The 19,255-nt window shown below is 45.2% G+C and overlaps 1 protein-coding gene across 2 annotated transcripts in view; it reads right to left on the reverse strand.

Moving 5' to 3' along the window:
- The window catches only part of GTSF1 (gametocyte specific factor 1), a 795,979-nt gene that overhangs the window by 221,029 nt on the left and 555,695 nt on the right, over positions 1-19,255 (reverse strand). For both annotated transcript variants that reach the window (XM_069231025.1, XM_069231026.1), the window contains exon 16: positions 16,849-16,925. In XM_069231025.1, coding sequence (XP_069087126.1) covers positions 16,849-16,925 — 77 coding nt within the window. The remainder of the gene's footprint in view (positions 1-16,848; positions 16,926-19,255) is intronic.

The following is a 19,255-nucleotide window of genomic DNA, read 5'->3' on the forward strand; positions in this document are numbered from 1 at the left end:
TCCTAGCAGCTGCAATGTCTCTCTAAGCGACCAACAGGGCTATACCCACAAAAGCACGATTTGCTCGCATGCCCCACATTTCTTCTATCACACCCAATAATACTAATTTGGCAGACATCTGTTGTTCTTGCCCCAGCACCGCATTCAGTTCGCGTATTATCTTTCCCCAGTAGACCTGTAGCACCGGACAGGACCACACCATATGAAAGAAATCGTCCGGTTCCCCTGCACATCGTGGGCAGTGAGCCATGGGGCAAAGCCCCACCTGATTCAGCCAGTCAGGCGTTAGATATGTCCTGTGTAAGTAATAAAATTGCAATGCAAAAAGCCTCGCCGACACCACCAGCACTCTAGGTGCAATCAGCGCCTCCATCCAATCAGTACTTCAAACGCTCCCACCCATGCCTCCCATTTATTCCTATTCTAATCCAAACTGCCCGGGGCATTGTTAACTAGCATTTTACTAAATCTGGGAAACACCTTTCCTCCCTAGATTGCCCACGAGCAACTTGTCTTCAAGTGGATTGAATTCTGGTATCGGGCCAGCAGGGGTTCATGTGAGTATCCAGGGCATGCCAGAGCTGGAGTTACTTAAACTGCGTCCGGGACAGTTGAAAATCAGCTTGTAGCTCCTGAAACAACTTCATTGCGTCACCTCTCCATACATCTCCCACTAGTGATATACCAAGCAGGTCCCACTCAGCGACCCCGTCCAATGCCGCCGATTCAGTCAGCCACCTCCCCTGCCACAGCGGAGTCTGTCGAGTGACAACAGCATTCTATTGGGTATGCCACAGCGCTGTGCGCCAAGCAAGGAAGACCACTTTAGTTACCGACTCAATGTCTCGGGGGAGGGGCGCGTCAAAGCAAATCAAGGATACGGGGAAACCCAACGTCTCCAATTCCACCTGGTAGGCCGGGTCAGCCCACCCCCCAAGTAAACCAATCATGTATAACCAGGAGCTGGGTCGCCAGATAACATAAATAGGGATCCGCTGTGCCCAAACCCCCGTCGTACACTCCCCTCCGACAGTGCTGTGCAGCCACCCAATGTCTCGCCACATTCCAAAGAAATAAGGTGGTGGCGTTCTCCAAAGCCCTGGACCATGGACGTGGGATCGGGAGTGGAAAGTTCTGGAATACATATAAAAGTCGCGGTAGTACCATCATTTTATACAGGGCTACACGGCCCAGCACGTTCAGCGGCAGTGTTTGTCATCTCTGCAAGTCTGCCTTAGCGCGGGCTAAGAGCAGGGACAAGTTCCTGGCCCACGTGAGTTCAGGAAGAAGGGTTACCCAGACACCAAGTTATTTAAAAATGAGCCTGCCAATCGAAGCAGTCTTGTGAACTGGCTAAGGGCACCAACACTGATTTAGCTGGGTTCATTCTGAGCCCTGATGCTTCTTCATAACATCTTAGAAGATGGAGGCTTCGTCGGCCAGACATACTGGGTTCTTCCATATAAAACAGGACGTCATCTGAATACAGGGCCACCATTTCCTCAGAGAAATGCCACCATCTCCAGCCGCGGTATAGTGGATCCATCCTGATCAGATGTGCCAGCTGCTTGATAGCCAAAGTAAAAAGAAGGGGGGGACAAAGGGCAGCCCTTTCGCGTGCCCCGACAGACAGCAAGGATCGAAGACAGGGTACCATTGATCTTCACGCATGCCGCGGGGTTGGTGTACAGAGCCCAGTCCAGGCAGCAAAACCTCAGTCCAAAGCCTGCCCGCTGAAGTGCTAGAAAGAGAAACCCCCAGTCCACTGTGTCAAAGGCCTTCTCAAAGTCGATAAATAGGAGGGCGGGGTCCTGGGGCAGCCAGCGGCACTCAGCCAAGGTCAATCGACAGATACAGTGTCTTGTGCTGCGAGTGGCCATAAAACCACACTGTTCAGGATGGATCAGCAGCGGCAGCACCCTTTTGAGAAGGGTGACGAGGATGTGGCATACATTTTAACCTCACTATTAATCAGAGATATTGGTCTGTATTCAGCACAGTGTAGTGATGGGGGCTGGGTTTTAGGAAGCACCACAATGGTGGCAACGTCCAGTCCTTCCGGGAAGGAGCTCTGGCGATCCACCTCCATAAATAACGCCAAAAGGAGTGGTACAAGGTCTTCCCGTATCACCTTATAGTATTCTGAGGGAAAACCATCGGGTCCCGGGGTCTTAGATGTCCCCAGCATAGAGATGGCCTCCCTGATTTCCTTCTCATTGAGAGGTTCATCAAGCTGCTGCACCTCCATCGAGGGCAGCCTCGGTAGGGGGACATCTTCCAAGAACCGGAGGGCACGGTCAGGAACAATCGTTGCCTAAGCCTGATAGAGTGCCCTATATTACCAGGCAAAAGCGTCGGCTAAATCTTAGTGTCCAGAGACACAGACCTTCTGTTTGTTATAAATTTCGGGAATAATCCTAGAAGCCTGCTGTTGGGATGTCAGCCAGTATAACAACTTCTCGGTTTTGTCCCCTCAGCCCCAGACCCTGGCATCGGTTGCTCGCCAGAGGTGCTTTGCCGCTTTCAAAAATTGGTCTCAGATTTCCTCAAGGATCAGTAGGAGTTGCCTGGCTACCCCTTCGCTGGGCTGCGCACCCTGTTCAGCTTCTAAGCGTGCAGCCTGTGCCTCTAAATGCTCAATATGCTTGTCTGGGAACACTCCAGAGCTCGTACAAGGCCCCTAGCCATGCCCCGCAGGACCCCCTTGCTTGCAGCCCATAAGACTACAGGGGAAGTCACCGACCCCTCGTTAAGAACAAAGTATTCTCGAAGTGCCTGCTGCAACTGCTTAACATAGGGCCCATCCTGCAGGTACCATGCATTCAGTCGCCACATAGGATGGACTGATGACCTGGCAGGTCTCACTACAAATCGAAGGGGCGATGGTCGGAAATTCCACGCGTTAAGATTTCAATATGGGGGAGGTGGCTACAATCTGTGCTCGGCAGCGGTACAAGGTCAATCCTAAATTGCGTGCCATGGGCCGCCGAGGTATGCGTAAATTGCTGATGCCACGGGTGCCATACTCTCCACACATCGCATAATCCTGCGGAAGTCAACCACCCAGTAAGCCCTGCTGCCACGGCCTGTCTGTGTGCTGAGGGTGGACCAGTCGCATCTGTTTCAGGGTCTAAAATCACCCCACAGTGTGGTAAGACCCGGGGGCAGGTCTAGGAGTAATTTAGATAGGTCATTGAGAGTCCCATGCATCATGGTCAACGGGGCGTAAATACTAATCACATTGATCATGATGCCCTCAACCTTCCCAGTAATGGCCACATAATGCCCTTGTCGGTCCCTCCACACCTGGATTACCGTTATGGGAATAGAGCGGTGCAGAAGTATCGCCACCCCCGTGATTCAAGTGTGAACCCTGCATGATATACTCTGTCAAAACCGTTGCAGGCTTAAAAAGGACACTGGTCCCCTAGGAGTTGTCGGTGTATGAAGGCAAACACGGCGGTTCGCTTAATTTTATCTAGGAGAACATTAACATTCCACGAGATAATCTGTGTCGGGCCTATTGGTGTGGATAATTCTGTCTACCGTGATGTTTCTTCTGAATCCCGCCTTGACGCCCCCCGGGTCTCCCCCTCTGTCCCGCCCAGCCCACACCCCAGTGAGTGGCTGTGGTCTGTCAATTAGCTTCTTAGACACCACCCCCTGTACAGTGGCGAGTAAGAACACAAACAATTACATCAGTTAACAAGAACAAACACCTTAATGCAAAGTCTGAACTCCCATACTCCCCAACTCCCTCCACACCCCATACTTCCCCCCAGAAGCATCTGTCACCCTTATATACCATCTCACTCCCAAAAACAGTGAGTTGGAAACACCGATTGGTTGAGCAGTGGTGGACCCCTCCATATTGTGGGATCAAAAGAGCGTTAAATAGTAAGCAGCCTCATTCTGCCATATGTCATTTTTAAGAAAGATCCTAGGTAGTGCAGTCCAATTTTGAGGGTGTTCTTTAAGTGGGTAACGTATTCAGGATGCTGCACAGTTTCTTGAAAGGGAGCCATAGTGAAACCCAGTCACAAAAAAGGCAAATTGGACCAGCCTGCTAATTATTGCTTGATTAACTTGTTAGATAGTACTTCTAAATTGTTTGCTCAAACTGTGTTGAAGCATTTAGCTGTTTGGGCTTTCGAGTCTGGGCTGATCCCTGTTGAGCAAGTGGGTGTTAGAGCAAAGTATTCCACAATGGACCACTGTTTTACCATGTGGAGAGTACCAAGGAGGTCAATGGAGCTGTCAGATGGCCTGTGCTACTGGTCCGTTGACTTCTGAGTGGCTTTCAGCAGAGTGGACAGAAGTATTCTGTGGCACAATCTTCATCAGTGGAATATTTCTTGGGCTCTATTGGGTCTGCTGATGAAGCTCGACAGTGATAACTGGGCTCAGGTTGACCTAGATGGTTTAGGTAGTTTGTCAAGGGAAATCCCAGTAGAGAAGGGTCTACGACAGAAGTGCGCATTAGCTCCTTAGCTATTCAGTCTGCTCATTGCAGACTTTCCCAGACGTGTAGCTTCCTCTTGTACACAGATGATCTCATAGTTAGATCTTCCACCTCTTGGGCTCTAAAGAAAACATGATGCTCTGAACTCCTACTGTATCAAAAAAATGTCACTATTAATGTTGATAAAACAAAAACTTTGTTCTTTAAGAAAAAGAAAAGGACCTTTACTTGGTTCCTAGGGAATGAACAACTGGAGCAGATTTGGGTATGATTTTTGCAAACGAGCTGCGCTGAGATAAACACAAGGGCTCTTGGAAACTGTTATATCAGCTGAAGTGAAGAACCTGAAAAGGTTTGACTATAGATTCTGCAGTTATACTTTTGAGCCTTTATGTTGATCCAGGTCAAACGTATTCCTCAGGCTCTTTAGGGGGTTGAGGTTTAGCAATAGATAGGCGTGTCCCATGGAGAGCCTAGAAGGGGGTATTTTGAACCTGTGCTCCTCGACCTTCCCAAAAGTGCGATGATTCAAGCTGTCACGAGGAGACAGGTACCATTGCCTGGAGTGCTCTGGCAGATACAGATGCATGCGCTTTTACTTTTAGATCACAAACTAGGTTCAAGGCGAAAAACTATCTGCTCTAACCCTTCTTGAGGTAATGTCAACTCTTTCTTGCAAGAATGTCCCTGTGTCAGTAATGTTGGAGCGCTTGGAAGTCCCTGATTTCTACCTGGAGGAAGGTAAAGTAATACCATTAAGTGGAATAAAATGCGCCCAGGGGCAATGTGCTGTGGAAACTAGCCAAAGGGAGGATATGTACTTTCTTAAGCAGAGCTCGATTACTCCCATCCTTATTTCTCAGGAGAATGTGGACCTTTTTAAAATCCCACATAAGTCTTCGGGGTATGAAATTTTGGGTTTAAGGAATAGCATTGACCCTGGATGGTGGATGCCTGGTCTAAAGTAAAACAAAAAATAAAAAAAAATTACATAGAACTTCGGCCAGTGTACTTGCCAGTGGGGTGGTAAGTACTCAGTGAGCCATCTTTTGATAAACTGTGTACTTTTCCTTGAGGAGAGGAGGAAGATAGGGGATTCAAAGGGGAGATGAGGGCCTTAACTTGATATGTGACCTTAGGTTCCAGGATGTAGCTATTGCTACTGGTCAATTTGTGTGGAAAATTGTAACCTCCTATGCCAGGCTCTATCTTATCAATTGATTTAGACCAAGGGTAGGATTTGAACTTCCTGGTTTGGAAGTGACTTATTCTTAATAGATAGGCCAGTACCAAACATGTTAGGAGGTTGATCAGATGGCAGAGCAGGGGCTGTGATAGTTGTCCTGCACACTGCACTTTATAAGGTTAGTTGGCAAAATGAAATGCTTGACTTGGTCAATCTGCCACCTTTTCCAATTGCTGATAATAGGTTTGTTATAATAGGGTTGGTTTGTATGGTGCACTTTATTGCTTAGATGGTTTAAAGAGCTGCTTGCCCTGGGTAATTTATTCCCTGTCAGCTGCTCTTAATGAGTATGTGGTAATGGGCTGTAGCCATCTACTGAGTTTTGTTCATTCTAAATAGTTGGGTGTCGATCATGTCAGAAAGTTGACTGAATGGGACCCCAGGGTTCACAGTAGTTTGGCCCTGCACTTTGCGCTTCAACATTTTACTCGCCAAAATGAGTTGAATATCTTGGGAACTCTTTATTCTACTGAAAATTCTAAATACGTCCGGTAATGTGCGGTGAACTTACTACATTTTGTTCCCTTCATGTAGGCTGGTGTTGATCACGTAAGGAACTAGGTGGAACGAAACTCTGGGAATTGCGAAAGCATGGCCATGCATATCGCATTTTATAATGTTCTACCTGCCTAAATGAGCTGCATGCCTAGGCTAATTTATGATACTCCAATTTTCTTAAGAGGTATGTGATGTTGCTATAACTTTGGATTGAGTTTTAACTTGAAGAAATCCTAAATTTTATACTGTTTGCTTTTACTTTAGGCTGATAAGTGCCGGTCATTTAGATGTTTTTAAATCTTATGTATGGATTTTATGATTATTTGTAATTGTGTGTGTCAAATTATGTTGGTATTATTTCTATCAGAATGTCTTAGAAATAAAAGATTTGACTGACTGAAAGCAGAGAGACAGTGGCATAAACATTACCCCTGAGAGGTCAAAGATCTATGTAGATCACTTTTAAGAAAGTACCATCTGGCAATTAAATCTGCTAAAATGTTCTACTTTGATTACAAAATCTCTTCTGCCTTTAATGACCCATGTGAGATATTTAAAATTGTCAAGAACTTACTTTCACCTGTCTCTTGTAGTGGTGGTAGCTCTCCCTCTCAAGAGCCGTGTGACAGATTGTTGAGAGGTTTTTTTAGGATAAAATCTAAAAATTCCAAGCCACATTCACTCAGATTCCAGTGCTGGCTGATGACACAAACCATATGGGCCCTGTCTCCACTCTTAAGCAATGTGTACTGCCTCACATTAATTCCATCTCTCTTGCAGAATCAGAGGCCGCTATTGGGGAATGAGATCTGGTTCTCCTGATGACCTCTGCCCCATGACTGACTGACTCTTAATTAAGGCACTGAAGGTGGTTACCACTATTTTGAATAAGCTCTTGAATATGTCTGCATCTACCACCACTGTTTCATCAGTTTGGACGCAGGTGAAAGTGATTCCCTTGTTAAAAAACCTTCAGTGGATCCAAGTGTTCTGACAAACTTTAGACCTATATCTCTTTTTCAGCATTTGCTAAGATCTGTGAGAAATTGATCAATAGGCCATTGTCTAATTACCTTGAGACCAACACATTGTTGCACCCCGGTCCATCAGAATTTCGCACCAAGTATAGTACAGACTGCTTTGCTGGAAGTATCCGAATCCATTAAACTATCTTTGCGTTTGAGTGGGGAGGCAGCATTGATTCTTCTCGATCTTTCCGCGACTTTTGATATGATTTTGCCCACACCCCTTCATTGTGTGGAACTGCTGGCGATTAAGAGTTAGCCCTTGACTGGATAAAATAATTTCTGGAGAAACGTTGACATTCAGCTTGTCTGGCCCCTTTATCCTCTGGGTCGAACCCTCTACTGGTTTGCGTTCCTACAGCGTTCTTTCTTCTTTAAGTCCTAGTCTGTTTAATGAAGACACAATAACGCTTCACTGGGTTACTCAGTTGTCTAACATTACAAGTTATAAATTTGATTGACTCACCCTTGATTCTTGATATTCCAATTGTTGATCCACCCACGCCACCCTGCAGGGCACCCATGAAGAGTAATAGTTAGTGGTCCACATCTAATAGCATATTATCCCATAATCCAGATACGCTGAGCCCTAACCAAACCCTTTCTTAGACACTGAGTATCCCATGTGTCAGCCCACCCAGCAGAGGTTTGTTGAACTACCTCACTGCCCTCAAGATAACGCACAAACATAGAGACCCCCCCCCCCCCAACAGCTGGATAATATTAGTGCGTGACAAGGGAAAAGACCTCCAACATAGTTGTGTGGACCAGCTCAACATCCAGGACACACTGAAAGTTGTAGGCGTTATACTGCATGAAGTTGGTTTAATGATCACAGCATTATGGTGTATAAGGAAAGGGGTCCCGGATCTGAACAGCTAGTTCTAAAAAAATAAACCTTAATCAGTAAAGCAACAGCTGAATCAATGGTCACAAAGAACAAGTTACTTACCTTTGGTAATGCATTTTCTGGTAAGACAATCTAGCTTTACATTCCTTACCTTCAGAATTTCCAGGCGTCGGCTTGGAATCTGAAACTTTTGCTGAGCAGGACCCTTGGGTGTGCCGTCGAGTGGTGTCATTTGGATCCGCGTGGAGTCTTTGGAGCAGTCTGACAATCACAGTCGCCTATAAAGGCACCACCCAGGCACGCGTAAGTCAGAACTTTTCCACAAACTTCCAGTCCAGAAGCGCAGAACTGAGTTTTGTCTATGTGAAAAAACTAGGGTCCTAAAAGGGACAGTCCCTAACCCTGGTAAATGAGTCTGCAGAGCTGGGAGGCAAGGGTGGGTGTAACGAATCTGCAGCTAGATAGAGTCTCTACCAGATAATGCCTTACCGAAGGTAAGTAACTTGTGCATCTGATAGAGCTTTCTAGCTGCAGATTCTTTTAGAATTATCTTTAGAATAGATACCCAAGCCATAACCTCCTGGTGGTGGGATGTGGACATTTCACTTGTGACTAAAAGGTCCTGCTGGACCAAATGGGCAAAGTGCCAAAATCCTCAGACGTGACTGTCCAGGTAGAAGTGTTTGGCAAACATGTGCAGAGATGCCCACGTTGCAGCCTGACATATGTGCAGCACTGGTACAACTTTTGCTAACACAATTGTAGCAGCCTTGCCCCTGGTGGAATGAGCCCTCAGGAGGATGCTTTTTTGGCCAGAGCGTAGCAGATGTTTATAGAGAGAACCACTCAGTGTTCGTTTCTGCATTGACTGATTTTTTTTGCTCCTACATACCCCACAAAGAGTTGATCATCCACCCATAACTCTTTTGTGCAGTCAAGGTAGAACGGCAATGCTCTGTTTGGGTCCAGTCAATGGTGTCACTCCTCTTACTTAGAGGGATGCAGTGAAGCAAATAAGGCGGGCAGGGTGATGTTCTGACCCAGGTGAAATGGAGTCCCCACCTTAGGGAGAAAAGAGGCACCAGTGTGTAGCACTACTCTGCCCGAAAACATAGTGAAATACAAAGGTTTAGATGAAAGAGCCTGCATCTCACTCTCTCCTGGCAGATGTTACTGCCACTAAGAAGGCTGTGTTGATGGTGAGCAGCCAGAGGGGAACATTGTGCAAAGGTTTAAAGGGAGCACACCTGAGAAAAGTGAGAACTAGATACAAGTCCCACTGAGGCATAACAAAGGGCGTAGGAGGAAACATGTACAAGCCCTTTAAGGAATCTATTTACAATACGAGATTTGAATAAAGAAGGCTGTTCAGACAGCCGAAGAAAAGCCGATAAGGCAAAAAGATATCCCTTGAGTGTGCCCAATGCAGAGGCCTGCTGGGCAAGGAACAAAATAAAGAGAAGGATATCAAAAAGAGTGGTAGAAAGAGGATCAATCGATCTTTCTGTTTCCCAGGACAGGCATATACCGTCTTGGTGGAGGGACGCCTGGCTGCCAGAATAACTTTACAGACTTCAGGAAGAAGGTCTAAGGCTGTCAACTGCCCCCCACTCAATCTTCATGCATGAAGGTGCAGAGTTGACAGGTTAAGATGGAGAACCTTCCCATTTTGCTGTGAGAGAAAATCTTTCCGAAGAGGCAGTCTGATAGAGGGTCGATGTTCATTTTCAGAAGCTTGGGATAGCAGACTCTCTGTGCCCAGTCCGGAGCCACCAGGATTACTTGGGTCCTATCGTTCCTGATCTTCTTGAGAGCACTGGGCAGAAGTGGTATGGGCGAAAAAGCGACAAGGAGGCCTGAGCTCCACTCATGACAAAAAGTGTCGCTGAGCAAGTGCCTCCTTGGAAACTCCAACATGTAATACTGCTGACATTGCGCGTTCTCTTGGGAGGCAAATAGATCTAACCAAGGCTCTCCCCACTGCTGAAGAGTTCTTGTGCCACCTTAAGATATAGACGCCACTCCTGATCCGCTAGGCATCGATGACTGAGTTTGTCCGCCCTGGCGTTCAGAGACCTGCCAGGTGTTGAACCACCCAGGGGTATGTCCTGCCGTTTCAGCCACGTCCACAGGCACAGAGCATCTTGACAAAGGGCCCATGGCCCACACTGTCCTGCTTGTTGCAGTACTGCATTGTGGTGGTGTTGTCCGTCAACACCTGTACTATCTTACCTTTGACAACTGGAAGAAATGCCTTCAATGCTAGCTGAATCGCCCAGAGCTCCAGTAAGCTGATATGGAGTCAGATTCCACCAGAGACCTCTGATCTCTACCAATTCCAGAAATTACACATCTGTCACCACTGTGAAATCTGGTAGGGGAAGGGAGATAAGCCTGCTTCTGACCCAATCACAGTTCTTTAACCACCACTGCAGATCTTTTGCAGTTCCCTCCAAGATCTGAACCGTTAAGAGATTTCCCTAATGCTGCGCCCACTTAAACTTCAGGTACCACTGCAGAGCCCACATATGCCATCTGACATGTTTTATTAACAGGAGGCCATGAAGATCAACAGCCTAAGAGTCTCACACCGAAAAACAGGATAAAGGCTGATACATCAGAAACTCAACGTGAATATCCTGGACTTGCTGTTCAGGAGGACAGGCCCAAAACAGCATGTGTCCAGAACAGCTCTGATGAAAAGGAGCATCTGAGTGGAAGTCAGGTGTGAGTTCATGTTTATGGAGAACCCCAGCGAATGCTGAAAATTCACCGTAGTCTGAAGGTGGATGACGACAGCCTGGGGCGAAGGACCATTCAACAGCCAATTGTCGAGACAGGGGAAGACTGAAACCCCTAACCTGCACAAATCCACCACCATCACTTTGGTGAACACCTGAGGGGTGCTGGTGAGGCCGAAGGAGAGGCATACTAAACTGAAAGTGATCATGGCCCACACTGAACCGCAGGTAATGCCTGTGGGCAGGCAGCATGGGGATATGGAAATACGCATCCTGCAAGTACAACACTACCTTCCAGTCTCCTTGGTTTAGGGCAGACAAGCTTGAGTAAGCACTCTGAATTTCGCCTTTTTGAGGAAGAGGTTAACCTCTCGTAAATCCAGAATAGGGCAAAGATCCTTGCTCTTTTTGGGTATCAGAAAGTAGCAGGAATAACAACCACTGCCTACTTCTGATATTGGGACCCTTTCTATGACTCCCTTGGCCAAGAGAGCCACAACGTCCTTGCAGAGCAAAAGTAAATGATCCTCCATCAGCTGCTCTTTTGAGGGAGGCATTGGGGGAGGGAAAGACTGGAATGGGAGGGAATAGCCATTCTGTATGATCTTCAAGACCCACTGTCTGATGTTATGGAGTGCCAGTGAGGGAGATGAAATTAAATTCTCCCTCCAACTGGATGTATATGGTCTTGCATAATCACACTAGGAGAGTTTGGACGCTGTAGAGGTAGGGGGCTGGGTGACTTCTGGCCAGACCTTCTGGGTGAGAAGGCACGACCATCACATCCCCGCACAAGCTGTTGGCCTGGTGCAGGACGGTGGCTGGTCTGTGGGTGGTGCCTTCCGAAGCCACGAAAGGCGCAATAGACACACTGCTGGTGAGGGTCGCCAAGAGGCCAAGGGTCTTGGCCATAGCCCAGGATTCCTTAAAGCACTCTAGTGCCGAGTCTGCCTTTTCGCCAAATAGGGGGGACCCATCGAAGGGCATGTCCATGAGGTTTGCCTGAACATCCCCTGAAAAGCCAGATGTACACAGCCAGGCGTGGCATCGAAGGGCCACTGTGGATGAAATTGCTCTACCCACCGAGTCAGTCATGTCCAAACCACACCTTATGGTAAACTTTGCTGCATCTCTCCCATCCTTAACTGCTTGGGAGAGAATGGCTTGCATGTCCTCCGGGACCTGAAGCAGCACCTGAGCCACCGTATCCCACAAGGTGTGGGAAAAATGGCCCAACAGACATGAGGAGTTTATTGACCTCAATGTCAGACTGTTGGAAGAAAACATTTTCTTCCCATGGTGCGGAAGGAAAGGTGCAATGGGTAGTGGATGCTTGGACTACCTAGCTCTCGAGGGTGGGGTGTTGTGTTAGGAAACTAGGGTCCCCCAGTGCTGGGCGTTGGCGGCGGCCAATTGTCCTGTTTACAGGAGCCCCTGTGCAGGGTTTGGACCAAGTCCCACCCAGGACATCAGTGAGGCATTCATTAAAGAGCAACATCAGTTCCGATGTGGAAGCCCCCAGCTGAAGCATCTCTGTAAGGAAGTTAACCCTGACCAGCACTGAGGGCAGTTCGAGATAAAGGACCTCCGCTGCCCTATGCATTACCATTGCATATGATGAACCTTCCTCCAATGCACCTGGAGGAGGGGAGACCAAGCCAATACCTGGAGAAGTGTTCAGTCCAATGGTTTCTCCTAGTTTCTCATACCAGTCCAAGGGTTCCAAATGGGTTTCCAGAGGTTTCAAAGACCCCTCCCATTCCTCAACAGTGTCTGGCTGATTGAGTAAATGCTCAGGAAATGATTTGGCACCTATGGGCACCAAAACTGATGCTGGGCAATGCCGTTCCAGCGCACTGGTGATAAGAACGGGACTCGCACCACAGGTGGGTGCCGGTGGCTCCAGTGTCATCAACGTCGGGAGAAGCCAAAGAAGGACGACTGTGTGAAGCCGGAGATGCTCCAGAATCAGATCCACAAGGCCCCATTGAAGCAGAGGACGAAGCTGGCAGCACAGAACCTGATGGGACCTATGCCGACCCCGTGGGGCTCGAAGGCGCTCTGGTGGGGCCGGCCCGATCAGACACGAGGCACATGGCCTCATAAAACTCTTAATTGAGCAGGAGTCGCTCTAGCTTACGGAAAGGGAGGCAGGCATGGAGTCAGCCCAGGCAACGGTTCTGCAAAACCATGCCTGGAATGTCAATGCTCATGAGATGCCTCGTTGGCCAACAGGCGAGGCAAAGTCAAAGACCTCTTGGACTTCTACTTCTTCTTCTTCTTCTGTCTCTTCCCTGAGTGCCTGGAGGACCTGGAGTGGGATGAAGAGGACTTGGGGCTCCTGGAACAGACCCGCAACCTTATCCTCAACTGTGACTTTCAAGGAGTCGTGCTGGCAGATGTGGACTGTCAAGCCGCCATTAGCTTCAGGGACAGCTGCCTCAAACCTTTTGGAGCCATGGCCAGACAGTCTGAGTACAATTTTGAATCATGGTCACGCTCGAGACACCAAAGGCAGACCTGGCAGGATCGGTCACTGACCTGGTGCGATGGCAGGCACCACACAGCTTGAATCCAGTCTTCCTCGAGGTCATCCTCAAACAGATCGAAAAGCTCTCCACAAAACAGTCAAATAAGGGCTTTCAAAAAAGACAGTAGGGTAGCTCTGTTCTGGATCTGCACTTAACCGGCGCAAAAGGAAAAGAACTGACATACACATGCTTGGGTGGTACCTTTATAGTTGACCGTGATGTCACAGACAGCTGCAACAACGTCAATGATGCCACACGGATGGCGCATGCAAAAGTATTGCTCAGCAAAAGTTTCAGATTCCAAGCTGGTGTCTGGAAATTTTAAGGATAAGGAATCTGCAGCTAGAAGTCTCTATCAGATACAAAGGAAAGTCGCAATAGAACCACGGACTCGACAAACGAGTAGAACTGGACGAATGCTGAGCTCTCTTGGTGTACGGCTGAACTACATGGAGGAAAAAGACAATCTAAGATGGAGTTGGTGCCCATGCGCATTTTGAAACAAGGAAGGAATCAGAGTACATTTCATGACTTGAAAAACTTCTCTGAAGAAAAACAACTTGCAAAGGTGCCAGTCAAACATCAATATGGCAGGAGGGCACAGAACATGCACATCTACACCCACACATTCTGCAAACTTCCATTATCCCACTAAGATACAAAATTGTAATGGAGTTGAGGTAATCAACATTTTGAAAACTAGTTTAGGCTCTATTTCTGTTAAAAGTTCGCATGAGGGAGTGATTTGTATATTGATGAAATGTTACTAGTATGTATATTTAAGAAACGTATATTTGAAGTGTGGCTAGGTACTGTGCCTAGGAAATGTAATCCTTGTGAAATGCAAAAACTAGTGTGTAATCTCCAAATAATATGATTAACAGAAGGCTGCTACAACTATTGTTTCTGAAATTCAGGACTTTATATAAAAATGCTAGCATGAGGAGGCTCCAGTTTTACAGGGCTAATTTAATATGGCATGCATAGCAACTACAGAAAAAGATGCAGAGAATATAAGGACCAATGTGTTTAACTTTTTGTATGAAATTCCATATCAATAGGTATCAGCTAATGTATATGCGTAATGGATTTTTTATTTGAAGTTTTATATCTGTATATATTGTGTGATGCTACTTTTATATTTTTGCTGCTTTTATTAATCTATTTTTATCCAAAATTTATGTTGGTTTGATCATTTTGATTTGAATTAAATCTTCCCAATTTGACACTGTTCAACAACTCATCTGTAGGCTGACTATGCAGCAGTGCAGTTTTTTTTTTAGATAAATGCAAGATCCATCATCTCCAACAACCTCATTAAGGTTTGGCGGTCAGAGACTGACATCTGTTAAAAGAAAACCAGTGTTAACTTTGGTTGGCTGTTCTGACATCACTTCAGTATGTCCAAATTGAGCGCCATTCACACCACCCCGTTGATTTGTAATGAAATGGGTGGGCATTTTTGTTTTTTTACTATGAATGCCAACTGATATAGGAGACCTAACTAGTGTATGCTTGCCTGGCGTAGCTTGAACGACCCCCCTGGCCAATCCAATGATCTGTATATGGGATGACATGAATGGACTGATGGCTCGAGTTGCACAGCCACTAAAACTACATATTTGTTTTAAAAACATTGTTGTAACTCTGTACTTAACGTTAACACTTTGAATGGGTATTGTACTCCCCCAATCACATACCTGAGCTATTTCCTACGTGCATGCTGGAATAAGAGTAATAAAGTAGGCATCTTTTAAAACTATAATTGTTGAGTGGTTCTTCTCCTTAAACAATGGAATGGCATTATGAAATGGGAATTTAAAAGCTCTGTGCCATAGAAAGCTATTTAGAAAACATGAGTCCAAATCAGTCAAAGTGAGGTCCAGCTGTGGTATTAAAATAAGGTGAGGTGAACTCCTTTGTCTTTCTGTTTGCATGCCAACTATTCTATTGTACTACTGAGCAGCAAATCATTCACCTCCGACAACAATAGCAGGCAAGAGTTCATTTTTGTACTTGAGATGCTTCTGTATGACTGTGTGTGACTTCTTTACCATCCCTGAAACATCTAAAACGCTCCTGTCTGTTGCAATGGACTGCCGTTTGTTAGTATTTTCCTATGCTGCTGTTGGGACAGTGCAAGAAGGTAATTTGCTATTTGTGTTCTCCCTTTCACTGATCCTCTACCACCAAAGGAATGTGTTAGGGCAGTTATCTACTGCCACTGTGGTGGTTTTTGAAGCAGTTGTGGATTATTGTATTGAATATTTTCCCTTTGCAAATTGCTGGTGACACAGTGTGCATGTGTTAACTTGTGGCAACCTTGTACTCAGCATTGGCTAAGACAGCCTCTTTTTTCATCTTTTTAGAAAAAAAACATTTTATATTTTGTTAGTTTTCAATGTAACAAAAGAAAAGGATAAAAGTTAACAATAAGATATGTTACATCCTGTGTCCACCGTTTCCATCAGTTCACTCTGCCTCGCCCAGTGTTATATTGTTTTTGGTTTAAACAAAGAGGATGGTACACAAACCTCACAACTATGGCCGTTCTTGGGCCTGTCAACAGCAGACATTTTTCTAGGACGGTTTGGACAACATTTTACAGGGATTTATTCCATAATCTAATTTAACAATATGGCACATATGTGACTCAGAGAAAATATACTCCCCAGAAACATGTATTGTCTTTCCCGGATCTCCTAAGGTCAAAGACCAAGAAAAACCTTGGCACTCAATGTTTTTATGTGCAGCTTTGATGTCCACAGAAATCATCTAGTATGTGACAGTAGCCTTTCTGTGGTCTTGGTCACTAAACATTTTCAGTGTATAGCATTCAGTCTCTTTTCCAAACTTACAGGCCTTTGAAAAAGATGAAAATGTACATACTGAGATATTGTGTGCTTGTGGTCGACATCGTAGTCAGATTGCCACAACCAGTGGTCAGTGACAGATAAATTTGCTTACTCTGAAGATATTTTCTGCAGCAAGACATTAGATGATACCATATTGCACAATAAGTGAGAATGGCATAAGTCCTGCAAAATTTACTAATGTCAGCCAAGGTAAACTGCTGCATCTAGATAAGTTTCTTTTTATGACCCTGCCAGTGGTGTGCAATGACACCTGATATCCAGGATTGGCATTTACTCAGAGTTTAAAGCAACCCTTAACTATCATACCTATGATTTGAAGGCAAAGAGTAACTACTAATTTATACCTATCCCAATGGGGTACAAATGCCTGCATTTTTCATATGCATTCTGAAGTACAACTATGTATCGTGTTTTATTTCACTACTAATCAAAAAGCACCTTTTTCATCCTACCTTAATGTCCCATTTGGTAAACATAAACTACACAATTTGTCCAACATACTTTGTACCGTTATTATCTTCTTCAATATTTGTGATCAACATTTCCATGCTGCTGACTAATAAATCCATACTAGATCAATTATTTGTTAAATCCCTAGGAATAGTTCAAAAACACCTACCAGTGTTCCAGGAGGTTGGTTTCTGGTCACACGTTAGGCTTATTCTACTGTTTGACTTTTGTTCCATCCGTGTAGATCTAGCAAAATAAAGCAAAGACAATGGTATACATTTTTACAAACCTGGACACTGAACAGCTAAACAAGTATTGGAAAAGTCAAAAGGTCGGAACTTGTTTCAAATGAAAGATTATGACATTAGAAGTTGAAGGGGACCTTCAGGTGGTGTAGTAGTCATTTGTATATGCTGTCCTTGAGTCTCTGAAAAGGGCTGAGGGGGGACAGAAAGATTTAAAAGGAGGAAACGAAAGAGAGAAACGGAGGGGATCAAAAAGACAAAATGAGGAACAACTTTGTGGACTGAGTGGTTTAAAAAAAAAACTGAAGGTATATAGCCATACATGCAATAGTGTTCTGCGGGTCCCCAGTCTTAGCTATCTGGTCAGTAGGGAGCAGGAGCAGTAAAGGTAAGAGTGTGTGTAGACATAATTGAACCAAGGAGGAATGGCGGTTGCAGTAAGTGGGCAACTGGTGGGTTGATGAAATCGGATGGTAATAGCAAACTGCCCCGACATCCAGTGTTTGAGCATTTCAATGAATTCTAAAAGCATGGCGACCCTGAACTAGCTGAGTGTAGCCTAAACCCAGGCTTCAGACCCAAACACCACTGTCTACTATGGCATATATTAAGCACATACATTCACTACAGTTTGCCTAGCTGACTGCTTCAGCAAGGCCCCATTCAGGGATGTCGAGAACCTGTCCAGCCCAGAGGGGCCAACACTGAGACCTACTGGGCAGAAGTCATGTCCACGACAGTGAAATGCAAACCGCTCGTCATGCCCTGATAAAGACTACTAGCTAAGTTTTCACTTTGTATGGCGTAGGGACATTGGTGCCTCACAGGGGTTGTACTCAACAGGCTTATGATGCTTCCAGGTGGCCTGGTAAGACTACAACTCCCATAGGGCCTCTCACAGCTGCTTAAATGACCCAGAGGTGCAGGGTGCCGCTCAACCTGAAAACCTGACAGCACATGTTCTGACATTCACCATGTACAACAACATAAGAAGTGTGCCTGGGGACAAAGCCAGCTTTCAACGGCAGACAAAGTTTCAGAGTTCAGAAACGGCTCCCTCTTGCTGCCCGCCCTGTGCAACCAACCAACCCAGCACTCCACAGGAGCACGCACTTGCCAATCAGAATTTTTCTGAGTCTATTCAGACATGTTTGGGAAATGCAAATTATAAATGCATCCCTAAACTTACAAATAATATGAAAGTCTATCACTCATGGCAATGAATTATACCAGCATTAAGGTTTTTCATTCTTTAAACTTTCTGCCTAAAAAAAACAGGGCAAGTAAATTCAAATATGTCTGGCAGACGCCAGCCACATAAAAGTCTTATTGAAAAGCTACAACCAGATAACCTTCAGTCAGTATATTCTGTCGGCATTAATCAGGTGTTGGACTGGGGGCTTCACAACCAGTACTGTGTGCTATGTCAGGAAAGGACAGTGAAATTAATATATAAATGGACTGCTCTACTTTTCTTGCATGTCATTTTGGTCTACAGTGAACATCACTGATGCCCTTTTTTTTACACCATGTAGTTTTGTAACTAACACATCCAGTTGTCTAAAGCATTCCTAGTAATATTTCTCATTTTCTGATAGCCAAGTAGTTATTTGTATTGTTTATTTTACTGGGAGATTTGATTGATCACTTTGTACTAATTTAGCTCTTGAAAGACAACTGCCTTGAGGAATGAGGTACCAACTTCATGTTCTTCATATCACCCTTCTGCCATTTTAAATGCTGCAAATAATACTATCATCCATTTTTAGTTTGTGCACTGAATTTACTCACCCAGGAAAGATGAAAGGCTAAGTCATCTTTGGTATGATTAAAAACTGTTCACCTGCAGATTATTGTATTTTCAGTAGTGAGCAACTGATTTAAGGAACCAGCTTGCTAGCTAGCATGGACTAACTGAACACAGTTTGACCAGAAAACCTGGACTGAAATCAATTATTTGAAAAACTTGTGTGAAACAGGTACAAACAACTTTACATGACCGTACATGTTTGTTCCTATTTGGAAAATGAGGATCTGCTGATAGTAAATGAACCAAGGCTGAAGCCTATGCATAGCTTAGCAAAGAAGTGTGTTCCTCCATCATTCTTAGCCTTTTACATAGCATGCATCAAAAAATAGAACTGCTCATCCAGGGTACAGTTGTCAAGACCTTCTTAAACGTGACTAAAATGTATGTATAACAATCGCCATTTATAATAATTCCCAATTACTGCTGTTATCTAAGGCCATACGTACAAAAGCATTTTGCATTTCCAAACAGTGCAAATCGCTATTTCAGGTTGTTAGGAATTGCAAAATGCCATTTTGGTA

Source organism: Pleurodeles waltl, chromosome 4_2, assembly GCF_031143425.1.
Source record: "Pleurodeles waltl isolate 20211129_DDA chromosome 4_2, aPleWal1.hap1.20221129, whole genome shotgun sequence".
In the NCBI taxonomy this organism is placed as follows: Eukaryota; Metazoa; Chordata; class Amphibia; order Caudata; family Salamandridae; genus Pleurodeles; species Pleurodeles waltl.